Source organism: Gorilla gorilla, chromosome 3 (genome assembly GCF_029281585.2).
Source record: "Gorilla gorilla gorilla isolate KB3781 chromosome 3, NHGRI_mGorGor1-v2.1_pri, whole genome shotgun sequence".
Taxonomy (NCBI): Eukaryota; Metazoa; Chordata; class Mammalia; order Primates; family Hominidae; genus Gorilla; species Gorilla gorilla.
Genome location: NC_073227.2, coordinates 203,724,364 through 203,750,253, shown reverse-complemented (window position 1 = coordinate 203,750,253; position 25,890 = coordinate 203,724,364). Strand labels below are relative to the sequence as shown.

General features: G+C 39.3%; 1 protein-coding gene across 24 annotated transcripts in view; it reads right to left on the bottom strand.

Annotated features, from left to right (window-relative positions):
* TENM3 (teneurin transmembrane protein 3) overlaps positions 1-25,890 on the bottom strand; it is a 652,872-nt gene that overhangs the window by 65,461 nt on the left and 561,521 nt on the right. For 15 of the 24 annotated variants that reach the window (XM_055385113.2, XM_055385110.2, XM_055385116.2 and 12 more), the window contains 4 exons: positions 17,014-17,160; positions 2,072-2,288; positions 932-1,051; positions 111-372 (listed from right to left, as the gene is read on the bottom strand). In XM_055385113.2, coding sequence (XP_055241088.2) covers positions 111-372; positions 932-1,051; positions 2,072-2,288; positions 17,014-17,160 — 746 coding nt within the window. Of the gene's footprint in view, positions 1-110; positions 373-931; positions 1,052-2,071; positions 2,289-17,013; positions 17,161-19,646; positions 19,674-25,890 lie in introns of all 24 variants that reach the window. The other 9 variants (XM_055385106.2, XM_055385105.2, XM_055385107.2 and 6 more) reach the window with 1 other exon arrangement.

The window sequence follows — 25,890 nt, the reverse complement described above, 5'->3', positions numbered from 1 at the left end:
ACAGGCGTGAGCCACTGTGCCCGGACTCTATAACCTATTTTTAAGATTCTCTGGCAAAACATGATCTGAAGATCTTGTATTTACAAGTACTGCCTGTGAGAATATTTTACCTGTGTTTCGGGAATGATGGGACTGTCTTCAGGAGAAGATCTGAAAAAGGTGGATAAAGGTGATGACACAATGATGGGATTTGGCCTCACGAATCCACTCAGATCACAGCTGGGAATGTCATTCTCTTCTTTCTTCATGACTAGGGTATCCATCACATAAAAGACATTCCATGGAATCCACACAGTATGATACTGAGTGAGGAATGGGGATCGTTCAAATACCAAAGTTAGAGAGGCCCCACCATTTGCCACCAAGTCAAACCTAAGAAAGAACAAGGTATGCTTAGTGAATTGTCTGGATCCCACATAACTACCAATACACACCTCCTTAAGTTAATATGCTTTATAAAGAAAATCAACTTTTTCTCCCAACTTTTATATGAAATATTTTCAGATCTATGGGAATATTCCAAGAGTTATACAATAAATACTCATGTGTCCTATGTGTATTCACCAAGTTCACCAATTTTTTTTTTCCAAATTTGCTTTCCATTGACTCTTTTCTCGGAACCATCTGAGCTCAAGTTATAGACATTATAAAATATCACCCCTAAAGATTTCAACATACATCTGCCGAGACAAAGAGCATTCTCCTACAAAACTACAGTATTACCATGCCTTAGAAAATAAAATCAACTTTTGAAGAAGTATGTGAGTATATGACTTTAAATCTCTGCCATATGTACTGTCACGAGTTTGTAAAGTCTAAAAAGTTGCTGCATTTCCATATTTAAAAGGACAGTCAAATATGACAGTGGTACAGGAAGGTCTAGTTTTTATATTTCAAATCCTTCAGCGATAGCGTGATGGGACTAACTCACATTCCATCCTGGCGGGTAATAGTATATCCATATTCTGGGTAACGGAAAAACGAGACATTTACTCCAATAAGTGGAGTTCCATCAGCCGTCAGTACTTGGCCTCTGATGACAGACGCAAGGCTGTTGGAAAAGCAGAAGAATGAGAATGAACATCTGTCTTTTCAGGCCAACATTATCCTGATTTATAGATAATTCAACCTAAGGATAAAATAACACTATGCTATGCAATCCATCGTTATTCACAAAAATCAGACCTGAAATACTCCCAAGACAATGTCCCTTTGAATTCAGTGTAACGCATATTCTCTAAAGGGCTTGTGTTTATCCTGGGTTTTAATTTGTGGCAATCTGTTTTTTGGAGTGTTATCAAGACTAATAATTTAGAGATGAATTTTTAAAATGATAAACTCTGTGCTTGTTTCATAAGTCATACATATGGTGCTCACATGAAGAAAAGTAGACTTTCCAATTAATTCGGAGGCAATCAGTAAATCTTCAGGGACCAAGAAGTATAAGATTTAAGGGGGTGATAAGGAACATTTGTACAGCAACTTTGAATCAACTGCTGGCTATAACTGCATTAATGCTGTTAAATTACTGCAGACCCAGGAGTTCTGGTGTAAATCATCTTCTTTTGCTCAGTGAGACACAAGACACCTGCTTTCACTTACTGCTTTACTTTCAGGTCATTACTGCTCTGCAAAGCACCAGTCAAACAGCTTATGCAATCTTACTGCCATGCCGTCAGCAGTTCCATTACATTAATTCATAATTTATATTATTTAGTGAGCTCAGCTAAAAAAAAAAAAAGGGCACTTCTGTTCTGCCTTTTGGGGTCTTTTCACTGCTTCTTTTGAAACATTTCCAACTGTGCTAACAAAATCAACTAGTTAAATGAAGATTTATTGACTCTTTAATATAATGTCCTGTTATGCCTCAGGTACTGAAATTGACAAAGTATGTGAACTGTGTCAAAAATGCTTGAAATACAAAGTTTGGTGAAGAATCTGCAGAAAGAGGAAAAACTGTATTTAAAAAACAGCACTTTCCTCAGGTTCACAGTCATGAGTATTTCACATAAAGTGTATGTAACTGTTGATAACATCATTACAAATCTACATACGGAAAAGAAGCATTAACCTCTTATTGAAAGGACTTTCTCCAGGTATAACATGGGTGCTATCAGATCCTATAAGGAAACTGATTCGATCATAAAAGGATTTGGCAGCTTGCTGAGAAGGCGATTGAAGGTTTTGGCTAATGATGTCCTGAGGATCCGGCAGGCCCCGACAATAGGGCTGATTCTGGCAGGAACTCTGTAGGCAGCAATCGGGATCCATGCAGTCAATGAGTCCATCTGTAGAGAGAAATGTTCCCCAGTAAGAGAATTTTCCTTTTGATGCCATAATGTAGAATCAGTTTTGTTTCTTGACTGTTTTTTTTTTTCACATCAAGTGATTTCCCCCGACTATCTGATAGTAATTTCTATGAGGCATACTTTTTGAAACCAGAAGAAATAGAAATACAATAGTCATATGCCACATAATGACAGACCATATATAAAAGAGTGGTCCCATAGATAATAATGCTGTATTTTTATGGTACCTTTTCTAGGTTTAGATACACAAATACCACTGTGTTACAACTGCCTCAGTATTCAGTAGAGTAACATGCTGTACAGATGAGTAGCCTAGGAGTGCAGTAGGCTGTGCCATCTAGATTTGCGTAAGTACACACCATGATGCTCCACCATGATGAAATTGCCTAACAGCAACTATCTCAGAACATATCCCCATCAGTACGTGACACATAAATCTACTTGCATCTGCCTTCATAGAGAGTAAATATTTGGATTAGAGATGGCTGAAAAGAATCATATAATGTTTGTTCTGAGTAAGAAATAAAAAAATTAGTGATTAGAACAATCTATTGGTAGGAGTATGAAGGAATATGGATTAGTTGTAAGTAAAGCTACTCAAATATTCTATATTTTAGAGAAAATGCACTAGGAGTTAGCACAGTAAGTGTGTATGGTAAATAGGAATCTATGTAGGACGAAGCTCTAAAATTTGGGAGGTCAGAAAGTGAAAGTTTATGAAGTGTAGCAAACACAAATCAATATAAAATGGATGAGATGAGCCAACCACCTTTCAATAAAATAGCTCTTCTGGCCGGTGCAGTGGCTCATGCTTGTAATCCCAGCACTCTGGGAGGCTGAGGTGGGCATATCACCTAAGGTCAGGAGTTCGAGACCAGCCTGGCCAACATGGTGAAACCCCATCTCTAAAATTAGCCAGGCGGGGTGACATGTGCCTGTAGTCCCAGCTACTCAGGAGGCTGAGGCAGGAGAATCACTTGAACCCGGGAGGCAGGGGTTGTAGTGAGCTGAGATCGTACCACTGCACTCCAGCCTGGGCAACAGAGCAAAACTGTCTCAAAAAAAAAAAAAAAGTTCTTCTAAGGAAGGTTAAGTGTGTTCCAGATAAAATCAGGCATTTCCCAAATTTTAAACAAGAGCCTGGACTCCTAGAATACACTCACTAAAATGGAGGTATTAATTAAAATGTGGTAAATGTAAATCAGCCATAATATTAGAAATAATAAGAAATCCATCATGAAAAATTGACCTATAGTATTGATGACATAAAAGGGATAATGGATGAGAAGAATTTGCCAGTGCTTTCTCCAGGAGCATCAAAAGGATACTACACTCAATGGCCCATGTAAGTATCCTGTTTAAAAGCTATAACCATCCATTAGTGGTTGAGTGTTTCAGGTTATGATCATTTGATAACATTATCCTTTAAGGTCAGGCTTTACTGACCAGTTGAAAAACATGAATTTTTCTTTTTTTTTTTTTTTTTGAGACTGAGTCTTCCTCTGTCACCCAGGTTGGAGTGCAGTGGCACGATCTCAGCTCACTGCAACCTCCGCCTAACTGGTTCAAGTGATTCTCCTGCCTCAGCCTCCTGAGAAGCTGGGACTAAAGGCAGCTGCCACCATGCCCGGCTAATTTTTGTATTTTTAGTAGAGACGGGGGTCTCACCATGTTGACCAGGCTCATCTCGAACTCCAGACCTCAAGTGATCCACCCGCCTAGGCCTCTCAAAGTGCTGGGATTATAGGTGTGAGCCACTCAGCCCAGCTGAAAACATGAATTTTTATCTCCTTGGTAATGACATTTATTGGTATAGATTAATAAAAATATCAGTTTCTGAGGACTTTAATCACTCTTAGGAGAACTGACAAAATAGTTTTAAAATCTTCCAACTTAAGTATCAAGTCTGGGTCTGACCACTGTGAGAGCAAGCTCAGCTGAAAATATCTAGATGACCATTATGTTTTATTTATACAATTAAAATAAAGTCTTTTTTTCAAAAAAATACTATACTAGCCATTGATTTAAGTTAGGCTATTCTTATTAATAGAATATTAGCTTGCCCCTTCATTATCTGACAGCAAACTGAGATAAAAGAAAACAGACAAAGTTGAATTAAATTGCCCAGTCTAAAAGGCAGGTCAGCAACAACACGGTAAGGTAAGAAACAAGACGTGAGAAGGCCTGGCTCAGCAGGTCATTTTGGCCATCGGAAGAATAAAAGTAGCGGACACTGTGCTTCCCCAGACCCATTTCCCTTTCTTTGGGCAACAGATGAAACTTTTCGTTTGCGTATCCGGCCTTCCCCGCCTCTCAGGCCATGTGCATAACCTTCCCTTCCTGTTTGGTTCAGAAATGTACAGGTGACCTAACATGTCTAACAAGAGCGAATTTCACAAACAATCTAAAAAGAGATTCTTACCCCTCCACCAGGCTTGTTCTGTGAGGCTGTGTGGCTGGGATTGCTGCAGCCACCTTGCTGCCGTTATAGAAGCTGCTGGGAATGGAGCCATCCCCAGGCAAGCGGAGCAAGGGCTGGAGCAAAAACTAACAGGTCAGACACAGACACAAAAACCTTTAAGGTTTTTGCCATAAGCTGTGCTTGACCTCCTGGGCCTTTCAGTTATAGAAACTTAGGTATTCCCTTTTTCCTTAAGTCTGTTTGAATTCAATTTTCTGTCACCTGAAATTGACAGAGACCTAGCTTATCCAGAGACAGTAACTAAAAAATCTCTTCACTATTTCCTTTGTAGTTGGGGGAGAGGGGAAAGGCTTAATAAGTGAATATCTGAATTAAGTTTATAAAGTTGGACTCTTTTCACACTAATATTTTAAGTTTTTTGTTACCATAATTTCCATACACACGAAAATGTGTGGGTCAGGATTTCTGATAAGCAGATCTGATTACACACGGTTTCCTTATGATAGCATGTATTTTAATGTCTGTTATATTTCTAAGATAATGAGTTGTTAACCATTTGAAACTGCATGTTTATTTCTCTGGAAAAAACCTAAAATCATGTTTTAAGAAAATTAAGCCGGGCGCGCGGTAGCTCACACCTGTAATCCCAGCACTTTGGGAGGCCGAGGCGGGTGGATCACCTGAGGTAAGGAGTTCGAGACCAGCCTGGCCAACATGGTGAAACCCCATCTCTACTAAAAATACAAAAAAATTAGAGGGGCGTGGTGGTGGGTGCCTGTAATCTCAGCTACTTGGGAGGCTGAGGCAGGAGAATTGCTTGAACCCAGGAGGTGGAGTTCGCAGTGAGCCGAGATCGCGCCACTGCACTCCAGCCTGGGTGATAGAGCAAGACTCCATCTCAAAGAAAAAAAAAAAAAAAAAAGAAAAGAAAATCAAATGAAACTGAGTTTGGAAATTTCATATAAATTATCAAAATATTACTTTCCTAGGCAAAAGGGCATGAAGATGAAAAATGTATAAATATTTCTCAATATTTCTAGTGGAAGAAAGACTATACTATGTTATTGGCTTATTTTTCATGAGGATATATAATAATAATGTAAAACATTTTTTCTCCCTCTCTCTCAAAGAAATAGAAGCATAGTTGTTAAGATTCAGAATTCTAAAGTAGTAGACTGTTGATCTACTGCTCCAATATCATTTCTGGCTTCAAGAAAACAATTAGCCAGGCACAGTGGCTCATGCCTGTAATCCCAGAACTTTGGGAGGATCACTTAAGCCCAGTAATTCAAGACAGGCCTGGGTAAAATAGTGAGACCCTATCTCTACAAAAAGTTAGAAAACTTAGCCAGGTATGGTGGTGTGCACCTGAAGTCCCAGCTACTTGGGAGGCACTTGAGCCCAGGAGTTCGAGGGTGCAGTGAGAGATGATCCCACCACTGTGCTCTAGCCTGGGCGACAGGGAGAGGCCTTGTTTCAAAAAAAAAAAAAAAAAAAAAAACCCAAAACAACAAACAAACAAAAAATTTTTTTAAAACCACAACCTTTCCATCCCAATTCATAGTTATATGTTTGATGTTTATGACGAATCTTTCAAATGTGTTTTATGATATAGTACCTTTAGTTCTTACTTGATGGATTTAGAATGGGTACACATGCTTGGGAGAATAACAACACAAATATCTGATATTCTTGTAGGTTTTCCCTTGCAGTCATTCTTCAACAAAAGTAGAAATGATTCAATAGGAAAGGTATTTCCAAATATTATATTTTTCTCCATTAATCTGGTAAGTTAAGGGTTAAGTGCTCCTTACCCTCTTCTCCCCTGCCATAATGCTCCCAGTGTCTTCCCTTAGGCAATAGACGGTACAGTTGCCAAAGAGAAATGCTCAAATTTAGTCATTCATCTTTGTTAGTTTATAAAAAGCAAATGTACATCTGGCATGTAGTCTGCAGGTCATAAAACTGCATGAGATTGACACCTTCTGAACTAATCAGTTGGAAATGCATTTTTACAAGCCTCTCTGCTAACATCAATCAGAGAAAGATCTCATTTTCAACAGCCAAGGTGCAGGGACACACTGTTTGTTATTTTTCTGCAGAGTTTATCAGTAACTTGCCCAAGCAAGTGACGGATGGTTATGAATCTGGCTTCCTATAACTTGAGAAAACATTTTTCATTTTTTGGTCTGTATTTATACGGCAGCTAAGGTTATCTAGTATTAACTAAGTTGATTACCCACTTGCCCAAATGTATAGTGTAGTAAAATTGTCTTTGTGGAATAGCTTCTCAAAAATCATCGAGATTCCATTTTAGTTTCAGGAATATTAGGTTGGCTTAAATTTATATTGGTATAGAAGCCATATCTAATAGCATTAATCATAAAAATCTACATAAATCAGAAATGCTCAAAACACGCTGAATAATAACTGCAGTGATCAGTTAAGAGCCTGTCTTTCTTCTGTTTAGGCTTTGCAGTCTACGTGGTACTCTGATGTAAAGTAGATCATACTGTTTATGCTTCCCTCCGCTCAGTCTGTAATATTATTGCTCTCGTTAGCTTTTCTGTCCATTATTTTTAAACATGCTCTTGTCTTTCTTTGGGCATTTTCACTGGTCTTTTACAGTGGCTGGCAAAGTTATTTTGTAAAGCCAAAGAGTAAATACGTTCAGGTTTGTGGGCCATATAGTCTCTATGGCGACTGTTCAACTCTGCCTTCAATATGTCAATGAATGGGCATGAATGTGTTCCAATAAAACTATTAAGAAAATCAGGCTTTGGCTCAGAGGCCACTGTTTGCCAATCCCTGGTCCTGCTTCAAGGTCTCTATCCTGTCATATTTCCTATTATACTTTACACATCACTCTTGATTCTTTTTTTTCTGGCAAATTTAAACAATACACATTTTGTTGGATTATTAAAACTCTTGACTACAGGTCTTTTCCTGGGTTACCTTCTATGCTGGCTTTATGCTGCTTGTCAATACTCTCACTTTCTTCTTTCAAGGAGCTATGGATATTGTTATTTGTTTTTCAAAACCTTGGTTTACAGACTGGATAAAAAGTCATGAATTTTCTTTTTTACTCAAAAGATAATTGATACCCACTGTCCTTCCCCACAGTATTTGGTACTTCGCCCCCACCCCTCAACTTCCAAGTTTCAAGTCCGAATTAGAAATTCCCATGTAATATTTTATTTGTGGAATTCAGAATTTTAAAAGTATACAGGTGTAACTTTTGTTATTCTTTTCAGTCACATTCTGTAATATGCATGAAACAAACTGAAATATGCATTCATTTCTGGATTGGGATCATGCTAGGTTTTCCACACATTCTTGGTTGTCTACATCAGCGCTCTCCTGGTGGCTTTGGACCTCATGTTCACATCATTTCAATGCTAATGACTCCAGGCTGGTCATTCTCCTGAACTACAAAGCCACAAATTGCCTTCTAGATATCTGGCTTGGATATTGCACAGGCATCTAAAACTGAACATGTGTAATATGATTTAACATGTCTGTATATGATCTTCCCCTCCAAATATGCTGCTGCTCAATTTCCTATTTCAATGAATGGTTCCACCATCCACCCCGCTCAGCTTCTCATAGAAACCTGAACGTTATCCTGGACTCCTCGTCTCTTCCTTTTTCCGGCACCTAATCAATCACCAGTTGCTTCTTTTCTTCATCTCAAATCTCTCTTGAATTAGTCTATTTCTTTCTCTTTCCCTGAAACTACCCATCAGGCCACCATGGTCCTCTCTTGACAAATTCTTAACAACAGTGTGTCTTCCCAGGTTCCAGTCTTGCCCCAGCTATCCATTCTCTACATGTTAGCCAGAGTACCCTTAGAGAAACCAAATCTGATTATCTCACTTCTCTGGCTAAAATGCTTCCTTTACTTGGTCTCCATTGCCTTCTGAGTAAAGTCACAACTCCTTAACATGGCTTATAAGACCTTTCACCACAATCGTTTCCTTTGCCCGGAGATCTCTAAGCTTCTCTCTTACTTCTCCACATAGCCCTCAATTCCTTCAGCAATCATCTCAGACAACTGTCTCATTAAGCTCCTTGAGGGCTCATCTAGTTCACTATCCATCCCTACTATCGTATCCCCAGAGCCTTGCACACTCACTGGTGCCAAGTAGGCATTTAATACATTTGCTAAATGAAGGAAAAAATGAATTAAGTTCCTAAAGATTGTGAATTCTAAACAGTTGAAAAGGTTTAGAAGCACATGAGAGATGCCCTGCTTTTTTCTATCATGCTTTCCCTACCCTCAGACACTATGCTAATCCTTGAATTCCTATTTCTTTTTTACTCCAATAGGTACTTAGAAATGTTCTTGATTAACTGAATATTAAGCAATCCACGGAATTATAAAAAGTATTAGAAGAAATTATATGAAATCCTGTAACACTATGTCTAATCTCAGAAGACACGTAACCCAGAAGTCACGACTATAAAGATAAACCTCAGACAAATTTATGTCATATCAACTGAAAGCTTCTGCATGCACCATAAATTACAAAGTTAAAAGATAAGTGAAAACCTGGGATAAAATATTTGCAACACACCTAACAAAGAATAAGTAGAATATATAATGAAGTCCTAAGAGTTAAAAAGAAAATATCAAGCAGCTCAATAGAAAAAAACAAGGGAAATAAATAAGCAATTAGCAAAAAAAAGAAATAAATATAAAGATCATCAATCTAACTAGTAATTAGGAAAATGCAAATTAAAATGATAAAAATGGGGTCATTTTCATCAGACAAAATTGATATTTTTCATTTTGTTGAACATTTTTGTTTACTTACAATAATTACAGATAGACTATGAACACCTTCAGACTGATGGAAGTGTTGCAAAGCAATTGAGCAGTAGCTATCAAAATTAAAAATTAAAATACCTTTTGAACCAGTTCACCTCTAAAAATCCATCCTAAAGAAATATTTGTACATTTACACAAAGATTCATATGCAGATACACACTCACACACACACACACAAATTCACTACAGATTTGTCTCTATACTAAGGGCAAAAAAATTAGAAACAATTAAATTATCGTCAGTGTAGCAGTGGTGAAATTAATTAGTACATCAGGTTTCTGTTGTAAAGAATGAGATGGGCCTATGTGTACGGGCATGAAAAAAATCTCTAAGATATCGTCCTTGGAAGAATCAAATTTAGAATAGTATTTATTTAAGTTTAATAACATAAATGTGCATATGAATTCACTGAGATGCCCACGAAGTTACTGATGGTGGCTAACTCTTCTGACAATGACAGTGTAGTACCTGTGTACCATGACTACTAATAAAACCCCTTACCTTAATGCAGGGGTTCTTAACATGGAAAGACATGTAGCCCAGGGGCCTGTTTCTAAAGAGATGCCACACAGTGCCCACGTCCACATTCTTAAGCTTCAGGTGGCAGCTGCTGGGCACGGGTGTAAAAGAGAGGGGAGACTTTTAGGCCGGGCGTGGTGGCTCACGCCTGTAATCCCAGCTCTTTGGCAGGCTGAGGTGGGTGGATCACCTGAGGTCAGGAGTTCGAGGCTAGCTTGGCCAATGTGGTGAAACCTTGTCTCTACTAAAAATACAAAAATTAGACGGGCCTGGTGGCAAGCGCCTGTAATTCCAGCTACTCGGGAGGCTGAGGCAGGAGAATTGCTTGAACCCAGGACGCAGAGGTTGCAGTGAGCTAAGACTATGCTATTGCACTCCAGCCTGGGCAACAACAGCAAGACTCTGTCTCAAAAAAAAAAAGAGGGGAGACTTTTAGTACCAACCCGTGTGGCTCTGATTTTCCTCTTCTTCTAAAACCCATTAAGATGCAGTGGTTAAACCTTATGTTCCTTGAGTCCTAGCAGGAAGCTACTGAAGTCCTCTGCTTTATAGGGCACAAGCTGGATGTTCTTCCCCCAGAATGGGATTCACCATCCTCTAAAATTCTGTGGATAGCTAAAGGGTTCAGAGTAACCTGAATCTCCTTACTTTAGGTAGGATCCAGTAGAGTCTTTCAAATTAATAGTAATTTCCCCCCAAACCATCATCTACCTGAATAATACACGGTAATGCTCTGAGACTGTAAGCACCACTCTATGTCTGATAATATCTGGATTCATTTTGGGAAATACTTGTGATCTCTTGTAATTTTTTCTTTTTTTTTTAACTCCCTCTCCCCCGCTTCCTTTCCAGTGCTGTTTCCTGCCATTTCATTATTTTTATTTTTAAATCTGTTTTTAGAGAACATAATAGTCCCACCTTCTTGCTAGATTTTTAAAAATTCTATTTTCAAACATTTCCTTATTTTCATTTAGTAATCTACAAATATAGATCTCTCCATTCATTATACTCATTCTCATGTTTATATTAATATTTCATCCATTTGTTTTCAATCCTTCACTCCCCTTTTCTAGTGATAGCACATTCCTACTTTTTCTTGCAGTTTGTTTTTGTGTGTGTGTGTGAGACAGGGTCTCACTCTTTTACCCAGCCTGGAGTGCAGTGGCGCGATCATGGCTCACTGCAGCCTTGACCTCCCCAGGCTCAGGTGATCCTCCCACCTCAGCCTCCTGAGTAGCTGGGACTACAGGCGTGTGCCACCACGCCTGCCTGATTTTTATATTTTTTGTAGAGATGGGGTCTTGCTACGCTGGCCAGGCTGATATCAAACTCCTGGGCTCAAGTAATCCAACTACCTCAGCCTCCCTAAATGACAGGATTACAGGTATGAGCCACTGCACCCAGCTTTCTTGCAGTTCGAATTGTATTTCTGCTTCTTTTGCTTATTTATCTAATTATTTATTTGTTATTTCTATCTTTCTCATTTCTGAATAACCTCAGTTGACTTGTGCTTTCTTCTCAACTGTAATCAGCCCCTAGAGGCTTGAAAAAATGGCCTGTTTTAGGTACATCTTCCTGATATACCCCCAAAAAAGTAATAATTCTAAAGGATAAAAGATAGCTTTAGGCCAGGCGCAGTGGTTCATGCCTGTAATCCCAGCACTTTGGGAGGCCGAGGGGGGCAGATCACAAGGTCAGGAGTTCGAGACCATCCTGGCCAACATGGTGAACCCCGTCTCTACTAAAAATACAAAAATTAGCTGGGCGTGGTGGTGGGCGCCTATAGTCCCAGCTACTCGGGAGGCTGAGGCAGGAGAATCACTTGAACCCGGCAGGCGGAGGTTGCAGTGAGCCGAGACCACGCCATTGCACTGCAGCCTGGGAGACAGAGCGAGACTCCATCTCAAAAAAAAAAAAAAAAGAAAAAAAAAAGAACTCTATTTTACTGGTAATATGTATTATTCTTGGCAGGAGTTATGCTTTGGTATTCCACCATTCTTGCACAAAGTTTAGTATGTATCTTTTAAAGTCATTCTTGTGCCCTCAACCAGCCAGTCTCCAGGACAGGGCTTGAGTCTCATGCCTCAGGTACCCACAGGGGAGCTGGCCACTGGAGGACCAGACAGGGACGCAAGGTGTCAAAGGGAACTGACTAGATCTCCCTCGGGAGAAGATGGGAGCTTGGTAACGACTGCCAGGGACAATGCATTGTGGAGGAATCATCTTGTTAAAAAGTATCTTAAGTTTCCATAGAGATAGAATTATCTTTGGCAAGCTATTGCCTTTTGGTGCTTGCATAGTGAGACCATCATTTGGAGAGCTATTTAAAGTCAAGCAACCCCTTGCTGAATGAGTCTTCGCAGCAGGCTAAATAAAAGCAATGATGCTTTTAAAAGTATATGGGGAGAATTAGATAGCTGCCTTGCTAATCTTGGGCACTAAAAAGCACATCAGAGGTTCAGCACTGGTATTCTTGTCAAGTCAAAAGGCTATACTTTGGCAAGGAAGGAGGAGACAGAGAGAAGATTCCTTCTGAAAGTGACAGTCCATGAGCATATGAACTAGTTATTGCAGTACATGGTCTGACTGTACTAAAGCTGAATGCTATGGAGAGCTATTCTTATTCCCATAGTAGACTGTTTTTCTGCCTGCCCAGCATCCAAGCCCCTTTCTTCTGGTGACAGCACTTCAGTTTTCCTTTGGGCAGGTGACCTAATTCAGACCAACGAGAGTGAGGCTCAGGCTCAGGCCCAGGCCACACACAACCATGAAGAAAGGTGTGTGTTCTTTGTGGTGGAGTTATTAGGAAGTGAAATGTAAACTCAGAGCTGGTGGTGGCCTTTTTGGGGAGGAGATGGCCTGAGAATGATTCTAAGGTAGAAGAAAGCAGAGTTAACAGATGAATATACCTAAGTTTCTGGTGTCATCATTTGAACACCTGGGTGCAACTCTATCTGAATTTTTCAGTTATATAAGCTAATAATTTTTTTTTACGTGTAATAATGTTTGAGTTGAACTTCTCACATGTGCGACCAGGGTCTTTCCTGGTCAGAATGGTCAAGTAGAACCTTCAAAAAGGAGAAGGTTTTCCTGTTGAGGGGGAGTGGAAGTCTGTGGTAGGGTTCACTGTGAGACAGGGCAGACTTCAATGCAAATGGCTGGTGAAAAGAGGTACTTGAGGAACCGAAGACTGTGGTTAACAGTCACTGTCTTAACCCTCACTCCAGATCGCACTTCCTTCAGGAGTGAGCAGCTCCCATCTCTTCACCTTCCTATTCTCTGGACTCAGCAACTTCATGATCACAGTGTTTTGGGATATGAGCAACAAATGCTCAATTCACAGGATTGTTTTCTTTATAAGTAAAGTTGGAGTTGAAGAAGAAAGATTTATAAGCCATGTGAGGTACTGGTGATCATTTGCTCTAAAAGCTTTCTCAATTAGGACAGGACAGCAACTAGTTGCTCCCAAAGTGTCTACATGCCCCATCGGGGATGTTATCCACAATTATCTGGTCCAGTGAGCATTGTTTCTGATTTCCACTGTGTGATTTAAGAATCTAGTAATCCATTGCTTGCCTTTGTCAAAAGGATCTGCTCCCAAAGCCTCTATTTCGTACCTGGAGCTGGATTTGAGAAGCAGATGAGGGGGATACCCTACTGATTTCATAGAGAGTGGAGACCTTTGTCAGGGCCCTTATTACAGGTAACAGATTGCCCTTAGCTCTGAAAAGCTACAGTTACCCAGTGTACATGACAGCTGTTTGTCTGAAAGGAAACAAGGGCCTACTGCAAAGCAGCACAGGTGTTAAAAGGGTGGCTGAAGATAAGTCGCTCCCATCTACGTTCTTCCTATTCCTCATAAGGAATTCCCTTCTAAAGCAGCTTTTTAGAGATAAAGGGGGACAGACATAGATGAAGGCAAGGAGGAACACCTATTTAGTGAGATTCAGATGTTTAAACTCTTTAGCATTCAACAGTGGTGATGGGGCAAACTTGACTGGGTGAAGTAAAATAAATTTTGCAGGGGAAGGAAGATGCTTGGCCTAAGAAGATATTTCAAGATCTCCCTATATGATGGATGTCTCTTCTAAAATTTTTTGATACTTCTTCTTTAGTTCTGGGAATGGTACGCAACTTCCTTTGCTCTTCTTTTACAAACACTGTGTTCTACAAAATTGCTCAAACTATAGTAGCTATTTATTGGGAGTGTTCAATTGCTGACTAGGGCCACATTGGGCTCTTCACCCTCTCTTCCTCCTGAGTTCCTTAATATGCTAAATCAACTTACTTAGCTACTCTCTGGATAAGTCATCATTTTGATAACTAAACTTAGACAATGGATCTATAACACTACAATCAGTCACCATATATCCTAGAATTTCAGTCTAATAAAATCCAGTCTAGTCCTAAATAAGGAGTAGATTTATAGTTCTTAAACATTCTGTTCGACTGTCTTCATATAATTGACATCCTTCATTGCCATCTTTCGTGTTTTGATTTGGGGTTTGGTGTGGAAAATACCATCTTTATACATGTAGCTTATGCTTAAGTTCAAAGAACCCACTGGCTTAGGTTATAAAGCATCCAGGTTACAATCTCAGGGCATAAGAAGGCTGGCACTGAGATTCCTTCTTAAAAGATCAGCAAAATTAGGTTAGAGGCAGGAATACAAATTATGTGAGATAAGCAGAGAATCCACAGGAGGTCTTCTGTCAGCTCAGATTTCCCCTCCGAGAGGGGAGCCTAGAGATAGCATAGTTTCACGCTAATCAGAATAAACAAAGGGGAATGAGGCCAATTCACAGTTGATAAATTTTGAGGAAAAGGAAAAACCTCTTTAGCTGATAATACTACTAAAGAGTTGATTAGCCCCTAAATTACTCGGCAGTGTCTCTGCAGACTTGGTCCTGCAGCCCGCTTCCCTCTGAGAGACTCTGTAAACTCCTCAATGCAATCTTCTCTTAGAAGCAAAATCTGAACTATATGATCAAGGAGAAAGAGAAGCTCTCCTTCCTCCCTAGGCAATAGCAACATTGGAGTAGGGGGTTCTTTGGGGGAAAGTAACTAAGAGAGGTGCCATCTGTACTGTGGTTTTGAGAGGATTAATGCTGCCATGTCTATAAAGCACATGGTTAAGAGGAGTCAGGGGCAACAAGGTATTATTAAGCAGGAAAAGCTGTGAAGGCTAGGGGCCACCTAAATCTATCAGGAGCAGGAAGGAAAGGCTTTAGCTCAGAATTTGTGGCTCAAGTTTCTTGACTGTCCAAGTTAAGAGAAAACAGTGAACAGTCTGCTAGAAACTAAAGGAGAGAATTGCAGCACCTTGTCGGAAGGATAAGACACAAATAACATTTGCTTTGAGAATGACTGTCGGCCCAGGCTTGCTTGTATGTGTGTCTCTGTGTGTGTGTGTGTGTGAGTGTGTGTGTTTTGGGTTGGAAGGGAGGTTGAGGGGTTGGTTCTGGTCGCTCTGTTTCCTACAGAATAGTAGTTGAGGCCCTCTATAGGTATAGAAAGGCAAAGGCTATTCAATCTTCTCTGAGAACCTTCTATGAAGTTCACTTAGTCAAGATGAGCACTTTTGAAAGCAAAAAAGGGAAACTGGATAATAATAGCTGCTACTTAGAGCAGGCTCTGTGCCTGGCAATATGCTACACACTTCACATGCATTTTCTCACTTAATCCTTTCAAAAACTCTTTTATTCCTATTTTATAGATGTGGCAATTGAGGTTAAAGTGATTACAGATTTTGTCTGAGGTCACATGATTACTACATGGTTCAGTGAAGATCTGTCTGCTCCAAAACCTACACTCTAGCCAATGCTTTATCATCCATGTGCACAGTCTCAAAAAGAGCAGGGAGAATGGCTGGGGCTGGTGGAGTGGTAGGGAAACACAACCTAACACACATGGCAAGTGTCCACAGAGGCCCGGATACGAACTATAGCCCTCCTAAAAATGCAGCGCTAAAGCTATGTCAAAACTGAACAGCTGGCTGGGTGCGGTGGCTCACGCCTGTAATCCCAGCACTTTGGAGGCCGAGGTGGGCGTATCACCTGAGGTCGGGAGTTTGGGACCAGCCTGACCAACATGGAGAAACCCTGTCTCTCCTAAAAATACAAAATTAGCCAGGTGTGGTGGCGCATGCCTGTAATCCCAGCTACTCGGGGGGCTGAGGCAGGAGAATCACTTGAACCCGGGAGGTGGAGGCTGCGGTGAGCTGAGATCGTGCCACTGCACTCCAGCCTGGGCAACAAGAGTGAAACTCTATCTCAAAAAACAAAAAACAAAACAAAACAGCTATCAGGGCCAACTATTCCATCACTGGAGAGGAAATCACCAACTCTCACTCTATTCCCTGAAATTAAAATACAGTACATGGAGGCTGAGGTCAACGGGGAAAATAATTATTCTTAACCAAGGGCTTCAACTGGGTGGAATCTCACCATCTTTTTAACCGAGTATCAAGTTAAGGATAAAACGTCACTAGAGTACAGCATCCAGGGGACTGTTCTCTGTTACTGTTTTGTTTTTTCCATCCATGCCTTTCAACAGAAGAGGCTGGAAAATTCTTTGCATCTTTTGGAATGTCAGTTATTAAAATACTGCTTTGGAGCTCCCAATTCACAGAGCCCTAAATACTGTGGTTGAGGAGAAGAGTCACCTGGGGACCAGGAAAAGGAACGGAGAACAATGGACATTATGCAGTAGCTTGGTTACCTTGCCTTTTCCCTGAATGATAATAATCTTGCATTTGTTTCAGGAAAAATGGAGAGCAAAATCATTCTATCAGCACTCATACATTTTTCAATCAATCTAATCGATGGGGATCAGGTTTTTTTTTTTTTTTGGCAACAGATATCTATGTACTCACTGTCACTTATGAACCTGTGCTCTGGCACAGACTCGTGTTCATGCTCAGTATTTCTTACCTCCTTCATTGTCCTTGCTATCTGTGCAAAGAGTCTCCATGGCTACGTCACAGCCCGCTCCTCTCCATCCAGGCTGGCACACACAATGCCAGCCATTTTGGTCCAGGGTACATCTTCCATTGCTGTTGCACAGACCAGGACAACCCTCTGTCGAGACAAAGAAGGAAAACACCAGTGATTTGAGTATTGAGTTTTTGCACCTAAAATAAACAGATAAGGGACACTTAGTGGGAACAGGCCTTTATAAACAGCACAAATACTGTAATTGCACATGGATAGAAACAGCAACGTTATCTATGGAATCTAATTCTTATCCAAGTGGCATCTTTGATTGGCCTGACCCTTGAGACACCACTTACCTGTGCAGGACAGAAATATATGCAACGATCCACTAAATAGCTGCAGGCCAGACAAAATTAACTTAAATTTTTTCCCTTTAGCCAAGCAACAAGGTATACTGTATGGTGTGGAAAAGCATCTCAACAAAATAATTTCAGAACCCCTAGTCTAGATTTGTAATCTGTTTTAAACATTACTGGTTATTTATCAGGACATGCCTTCTTAAAGCACCTTGTTGCTTAAAAAAACTCCCTCAAACTCCAAAAGCATGAAAGTGGGTATCAGGATATGAATGATGTCAAAAAGAGAACATTAATTTTATCTGGCCTCGGAGTTGCCGTACATTCATGTGAAATTACAGTGCATTAAATAATTGCACAAAGTATAGGCCAGGATTAATGACTATACTTTATGCCAAGAGTACATTCCTTGTCACAGAATAAGCAAAGCCCAGGAAATAGTGAAGCAGCTTAGCATCTATTCTAACAAACATTAGGATTCAGGCTGCATACGGATGGGACAGGACCGACAGGATTTCCAACTAAATGTAATAGCTGTGCATATTGGATTACTTAGGACGGACAAAATGAAATACCATAAGGACCACAATAAAACATTGATAGACTGAACAAAAACACGGTAGTGACGTGCTTCAAGACAGATAGCGAAGAGTGATATTTTGTGACAATCTCCCTAAGGCTTTTATGCTGTTACCTTTATATCCTATCTTGTCTGCTTTTATGGGCAAGGAGGGAAAATTTGGGAAACAATTAAAATAATTTAATATATCCAAAATCTATAATTGTTTCAGTCTAACATGACATTTAAAAAAACAATTTTTGCCACTTCCTACTGATGATATCTGGCATGCAGCCAATGTGATCTGTTTATGAGGATGACACTTGGGTAGATTCTGGTGTCCTTGTTTATGAGTGTGATATGACACTGACAGAAGCAAGGAGAGAAATGCTCTAAAATTCTAAGAATAACTGGCTATTCATCAGATTTCTGTGGACAGAGCTATTTATAATTTGGTATAAAACATATTAATAAAAATACTTGCTATAGCAATTGGGGTTTGTTTTACAGCTTCTTATCATTTGAATGCTACTATTGCTCCGGTGACAAAATTTCAGGGAACAATCTGTTTTTAAAGATGTTTAAGTCTGTGTTAGAAGAATTATTCATATATTGGTGTCCCCTCCTCCACTGTGGAACTTGAAAAGAAAACATCGCAAAGAGACATTCTATTCTGTCTCTTAAGATTAGAGTTAACAGAAATAAGACTATTTCGACTGTCTCTCACGGAAGAGTACAATGAAATTACACTTATGGATACCATCAGGTTAGGAAGAGATTAATTTTGCTGCTTCTTTTCGTTCAGACAATTACCGTCTGTATTTATGGATTATTCAATAAATAAAAGGTGAATCTTCTTTATGGATGTGTTTTTTTTTTTGTTTTTAATGAAAACGAAAGGTTGAATTGCCCCACTGACAAGGAGGTGCGGCAGCTGACTGACTGCACGCAGGAGTTGGTATATGAAAGCCTGGATATTGCCATGAATATTTTCATATTCTAATGAAAAGCACAAACAAGGAATAGAAAGTAGGTAATCTGAGGAGAAAGGGAAGGGGAATTTTCTCTTCTGAAAAAACTTTTTCTATCTATTTCTACGATAACTGAAGATGTGAGAATCTGCTGTTTTCTGCTGAACAAGGTTATCAGTACTTTTTTTAATAGACTGTACAGTATTTATAGGTTTTAAAAAATAACAAAACATAAATTATGATACCACATATATTTTGAAACATTTAGGAAAAAAACCAAAGAAGTTTCCATATGAAATAAACGAAATTTCTCTCAACATGTTAACCAGGATCTTCTTTAGATTGACAATTTCTTATTCTGTGATAAGAGTATTTGTGATTCTTTAGCTTAGAATTTAAAGCTCATTAAGCTGAATTGCCAACAATGAAGATCTTAAAAAAAAGAAAAGAAAGAAAAAACCCTCCAAAACCAAAAAACAGCAAATGTACCATTATCTTCAGTTTCTGGTTCTAGAGAAAACTAACGCTTTTACAAAGAATGAAATCTGTGATAACCCAAAATTACAAAAATGAGACACAGACACTTAAGTCTCAATACTTTAAATCCAAGGCATTTTACATAATTTAACTCTGATTTATAATTTACAAAAATATGCATGGAAAAGTCTATTGTCAAACCTAGTGATACACAGTTATATAGAGATATATATGTAGATATGTCAACAAAGAGCGAGTATACAGTACCTTTAACTATCTTATCCAAATAGTGAGCTTGGGAAATTAAAAAGGAAAAAAGAACAGACAGACATTTCAGAAGTGTCACATGGGACAAGAAAATTTTCAGAATTTACATGCAAATTGAGTAGCTTCAGCTGACATAAGACTCACATCACACGACAGAGATGCACTTCGTATCTCCTAAAAATCCAGTCTATTCACATTTTTAGCAAATGTAGTCATGATTCCAGCAAATACTCAGCATTTTCAACTGAACTAACACTACTTTTCACAGATTATTTGGAATGCACTCCACTCTCGTCATTTCAACATTCTCCTTTATAATAGCTGAGCAGAACAAATGGAATCAATTCTTTATTCTTAAAGAACTTTGGAAATTTACAACTATGAGATCTACAAATAATGAAACTTTAAAAGTTAATAAATAAGCAAAAAGAAGAAAAAGAAATGGAGACTGTTGAGCAAATGTAATATTTTGACGTTATATTTGGAAAAGGCACATGTAAGTTCTTTAGAAAATGATTACCCAGTATCTCTTGACTGCAAGCCAGATAGACAATGATTTATCACATATATAGCCCATTAGGAAACAGGGACTATTCTAAGATCCTGTTCATTTTCAGAAACCTACTGGAAAAGGCTCTTTTTCTCACAAAAGGTGTGTAGGAACAGTCAGGACTAAGACTGAATCATTTTCTGTACCTGTACCTGCCCCTGTCCACTTGTTTCATGAAGCTACAATTAGGCTATACCTTTCCCCTGGAAATGAGACATAAATGCCTCCTTCAATGTGGAGACCTAATAAATCTTAATCAGCCTCAAATCTCCCTGCTTTGTCAAAATTCATACATCTTTAATGATCTAAAATTGCTTTTCAAAGATGCTTTTGTTGATTATTTTTCACTGCTGACATATGCAAGTGGTAGGAGGACTCCTAACAGAATGACTGAAACTGTAACCCTCAGTTGGGCCACTCAGGTGTGGTGGTTCTGTCATGTGTGTAAACAAAACAGTACATGGTTTTGACACATCTGTACTGTGTATGTACAAGGATTCTTCACTTTGCCACAGGATTCTATTAGAGGCGTTTGAATGGCATTTAAAAATAAGCATGTTTACAGCTAATTGATAAGATGATGCAAGGAAAATTACAGTGAAGAACATATGGTGTTAGGTGCTACTCTGAAATTATAATAATAAAAATAATTTACCTTTTAAACATTAAAATAAAAACGTATTACTGCATAACATTCATATAATTTCTTTATAATTCCTTCTATATGCTATATACTTTACATGCCATATAAACTAGTAGAACCCTGTAACAGCTTAATTGATGATTTGAACATAAAGAAAGTGCCATCGAAACTTCTGGAGTTTCTGATTCTCATAGGGTAGTATTTCTACAGAAATTCTTAGTTTACAAAAATTAATAACGCTGATCACTGTTAGAGAGTAAACCTTTTGCTTTTACATTAGGCCTGCACAACCAAAATAAATAACACAACTTAATTCTGATCTGGATTAGCAGTTTTAAGGGTGGACAAAATTATTTCTAATCAGCCAATCAGATTATTTTTGCCAACAGAATCAATTATGCAAAGCTGTAGATTGATTTACAGGTAAAGGTAGGTCTTTGGGTCACCAGAACATCAGAAGTAGAAAGCAAAGTAGAAAATACATTGAAAATCTATAAAACCTATGTTATTTTAAGTATTAACATAATACTTAAAATATTTGCAACACTTAACACAAGTTTTGCAAAAGGCTAAAAACCAACCATAAGAAAAATATCTGTACTGAGAAAGATACCAAGATTTTTCATTTGCATTTTATATCATAGAGAACTGCGAGCCTGAGAGCTTAAAACTAAGAGACAAAGAAGGAAGAACAACAAGAAATATTTTGGTATGGAAGAATAAACTTTCTGAAATACCACAAAAACCTCGTTCTAAATAATGAAGAAGTTAAAAGGAGATGTCAATATATGAGGTTCAAATAATTATTAAAAGTAATAATTGCAACAATATAAACATCATTATATAAACCACAATAGGAAATAAAAAAAATGCAGACATTTTGTAAGAAGCCATTAGAAATAATAATCATAAAAATAATACAGCATATTTAAAAATTAATGTACCTAACAATTGCTGAAATGCATATTAGGTTGCAAAAAATTACTTTGAAAACTAACGAGTATGTCTGACACTAGAGAAAAGTCATTCCTTTGATCTACTAAGAAGTTGAAATTTGTTTTATAGGATAAAACTTACAAAAATGGGTGCTAGACATATAAAAGGGGACCCATTAAAAAACTATTTTCTGGAGCTGGATGCGGTGGCTCATGCTTGTAATCTTTGCACTTTGGGAGGCGGAGGCAGGAGGATCACTTGAGGTCAGGAGTTCGAGACCATCCTGGCCAACATGGTGAAACCCCGACTCTACCAAAAATACAAAAATTAGCGGGGTGTGGTGGTGCGTACCTGTAGTCCCAGCTACTTGGGAGGTTAAGGCAGGAGAATTGCTTGAACCTGTTAGGCAGAGTTTGCAGTGAGGTGAGATTGCACCACTGCACTCCAGCCTGGGAAACAAAGTGAGACTCTGTCTCAAAATAAAAAAAACACAAAAAACAAAAAAACCCCCACTGTTTTCTAGTAAAATGTTGCAGTCATAAAATACTTTCCCTGGAGTTTTAATTATTTACCTTGGAAGAACGCCCACGTGGGACACACGGCATGAGTAGGACCATATTTCCTGTGAGATGGCAAGTCTTAATTTTTCTGGGTCTCACATCTTTTTTTTTTTTTTTGAGACGGAGTCTCGCTCTGTCGCCCAGGCTGGAGTGCAGTGGCGCAATCTCAGCTCACTGCAAGCTGCGCCTCCCGGGTTCACGCCATTCTCCTGCCTCAGCCTCCCGAGTAGCTGGGACTACAGGCGCCCGCCACCACGCCTGGCTAATTTTTGTATTTTTAGTATAGAGATGGGGTTTCACCGTGTTAGCCAGGATGGTCTCGAGCTCCTGACCTCGTGATCCGCCCGCCTCGGCCTCCCAAAGTGCTGGGATTACAGGCGTGAGCAGCCACGCCCGGCCAGGTCTCAGATCTTTGAGTAAACTGGTGAAAGTTTTGGGTTCTCTTTCCAGAAAAATTCACGTATGTTCACAAACACAAAATGCCACCTTTGATTTTAGCTCTTCCATGAGCCCCGGCTCTGTAATGTACAGATTACAAACACCTGGCTGATGTATTAATGATTCCTAAATTTCTAGCTCTGGCCCAGGCCTCTATCTCGTAGCTCTGACCAGGTTCAGAATGATCCAGGGACACACACGAAGCACTTTGCTGCCAGCCCTGCTCACTGTAGGTAATAATAAAGGCTTCCTTTGTGCCAAATACTGTTCTAAGTGCATATATTATTCTCTCATTTCATCTTCACCACAACCCTATGATGTAATAACAGTTGAGACAGTAAATACAGATGAGGAAACAGAGGAGAGGAGTGATTAACTCGGGCAAGGTAACACCTTGGCAACGTAGGCTGCCTGGCTCCAGAGCTTGCTCTAAACCACTCTATCACGATGTCGTCTCTTGGAGATTAAGGAAAAAAAAAAAAAAAAGGTGTTTTTCTCCCCCCCCAGTAGAAAAAATTGATGAAAGGAGCTCAGAACCAGACACTTCGTTCTCCAAAGCCACCAGGCAGTTCCACCTTCTTTTACATGTCTTCTACATGGATTCCGTAGGAAAGCACAAGGCAGATCTATAGATTACTTTAAGTGCCAAGGCTAATTCTTGGCCTTAACTGTCTTTCAAAATACATTCAGATACACAGCCATCCCTGGAACATAACAAATGAAGCAAGTATTCGGGTTTCAAGCCTATGACCTGCGGGTCCTTGGTCTACTTGCTGGTACAGGTAGGCAAAGACTCATGGAAGTTTTGAATGTGAAAGACAAATGTGGCTCATCGAAAATATTTATATTATATATTTAGTCCGTAAATTTTCAATATCAACAAAGCAAATGACTACTCCTGTATTCTTTTCACACATCTCCCCTCTAGGTGCTTCTTTTTAAGAATTCCTTTTTTTTGTAAAGCCCCTAATTGCCATATTTCCTCCTTTGTATTTTGGGAAAGACAGGTGGAGGAGGACACAAGATAATTTGCTCTTTTCTGCACCCCTTAGTGATGGACCTGGACTCTCGGGTCTCTGAGGATGGGCCTCACTCATATATAGTATTGTATGCTTCATTCCTCCCATACAGATCAGGAAGGAATAGCATCTTTTTGGAATTCTATCTTCATGCTGTTGCCTCATCTGCTTATCTATCAACATTCTGGGCACCCCTCCATCTCTTCTGTTATCTTATTCTTCCTTTTTCTTCCCTCTACCCCAACATCTCTCTTGGATAAGGTCTAGGAGTATGCACATCAAAGCGCATGTAACAGGAAAAGAGAACAATCAAGAACTAGCCGTGATGAATTCACTTCTACTAACAGATGCCATGAAAATACTAGACTTTAATGACCTTTCTAGGCATAGGTGACTTAATGTGTAAATCGTCCCCATTAGAGAGGTAAACTCTAGGCCACGTAAATCACTGCATTCCCACTGCCTGGCTCATAGCAGAGTCTTTTTGGTTTTTTTTTTTTTTGGATACAGGGTCTCGCTCTGTCACCCAGGCTGGAGTGCGCTGGTGCAATCACAGCTTGGCTCACTGCAGCCTCAACTTCCCGGGCTTGGGTGATCCTCCCACCTCGGCCTCCCAAGTAGTTGGGACTACAGGTGCACCCCAACCATACCTGGCTAATTTTTGTAGAGACGGAGTTTCACCCTGTTGCTCAGGCTTGTCTTGAACTCCTGACCTAAGGTGATCCAACTGCCTCAGCCTCCCAACTGCTAGGATTACAGGCATGAGTCACTGTGCCTGGCTAAAGCAGAGTGTTAATATCTGCTTTATATTAAAGCAGATAAAATGACCATATAAAATGACCAAATGTACTTTTGGTGGCCTTAGTATGTCCTCTATGTGTCTGCAGCTTTTGAAGAAATTCTATAAGTAATACAGAGGCCATCTTTTGAGAAAGAAGCAAAAGTGAGCAAAACCTTATTTACAACATCCTTCCCCTGTCCTTCACCCATCTGTTCCTCTCCCCTCCCACGTATTCTAACTATGGACAGTGGTATTCACAATAACTACCATTTATTATGTGCTGAAAACTCCTAAGCATTTAATGTGAATTAACCGGTTTAATTTTCACCACCCTGTGGGGTAACAGGTACATTATTATCTTCCCTTATTTCACAAATGAGGCAACTGAGGCACAAGAAATTAGAGAACTTTCCTAAGATCAAAATGCTAGCAGTGGCAAAGACAAAGTTCCAACCAAGCAGTCTGACACCAAAATCCATATTCTAAATAAACGTTATAGTTACAACTCAGAAGAACCAGAACTGTGTACCTGTGTAAGGTGAACTAGAAGCATCATCTGTTTATAGATTTCTCAAGGAATTTACTGGAATAAAAAAAATCAGACTACACAACGTGGAAATCCTTACTTCCAACACTGACAATTAAAGGAAATAAGCTTAAAACCCGAATGAATTTAAAATGTTTATCTGATGACACCGCTTCATAAATGACAGTACCTTATATGAACTAAAGAAAGCTTTAATGCTGTCATCTGTTCTAAAAAATCTGAAGTTTGGAAAACCAGTGGGCAAGATAGTAGAACTAGGGATAAAATCAGGAAAAATAAACACAAGTAAGTTGAAAAAACCAGAAACCAAAAAGCCTCAAAGACCAGAAGCAGTTGAATGGATGTACAAATGTTGGACGACAAATATCTGCTGAGTAGTAGTTCCCAAGAAGGCAGCTCATTTAAAAATGAGGTCTGAGGAGTATATGTGCCTGTCCGGCTGAGACATGGAACAAGATTAATTCCAAGTTTGCTTCCTTTTGCCATCAGGCTGACTCTCATAAACACAGAGAAGCAACAAAGGCAAACCAAGCGGGTTATATAGACGTCAGGTAGCTCACAAGGGAAGGTCAAGTCGGTTTCACTGTATATAAGCAGTTGCTGATGTGTATGGCTATGAACTACTCACATCGTTTCCGCTGTCAACAATGCGCTTGGTGGAAGCATATTAAATAGTACCGTATAATATTTTCACCGGGCTACTGGCTTGAATCCTCGGTATAGTGTAGACATCAGATGCGTACATCATAAAATATAGACATATTCTTCAC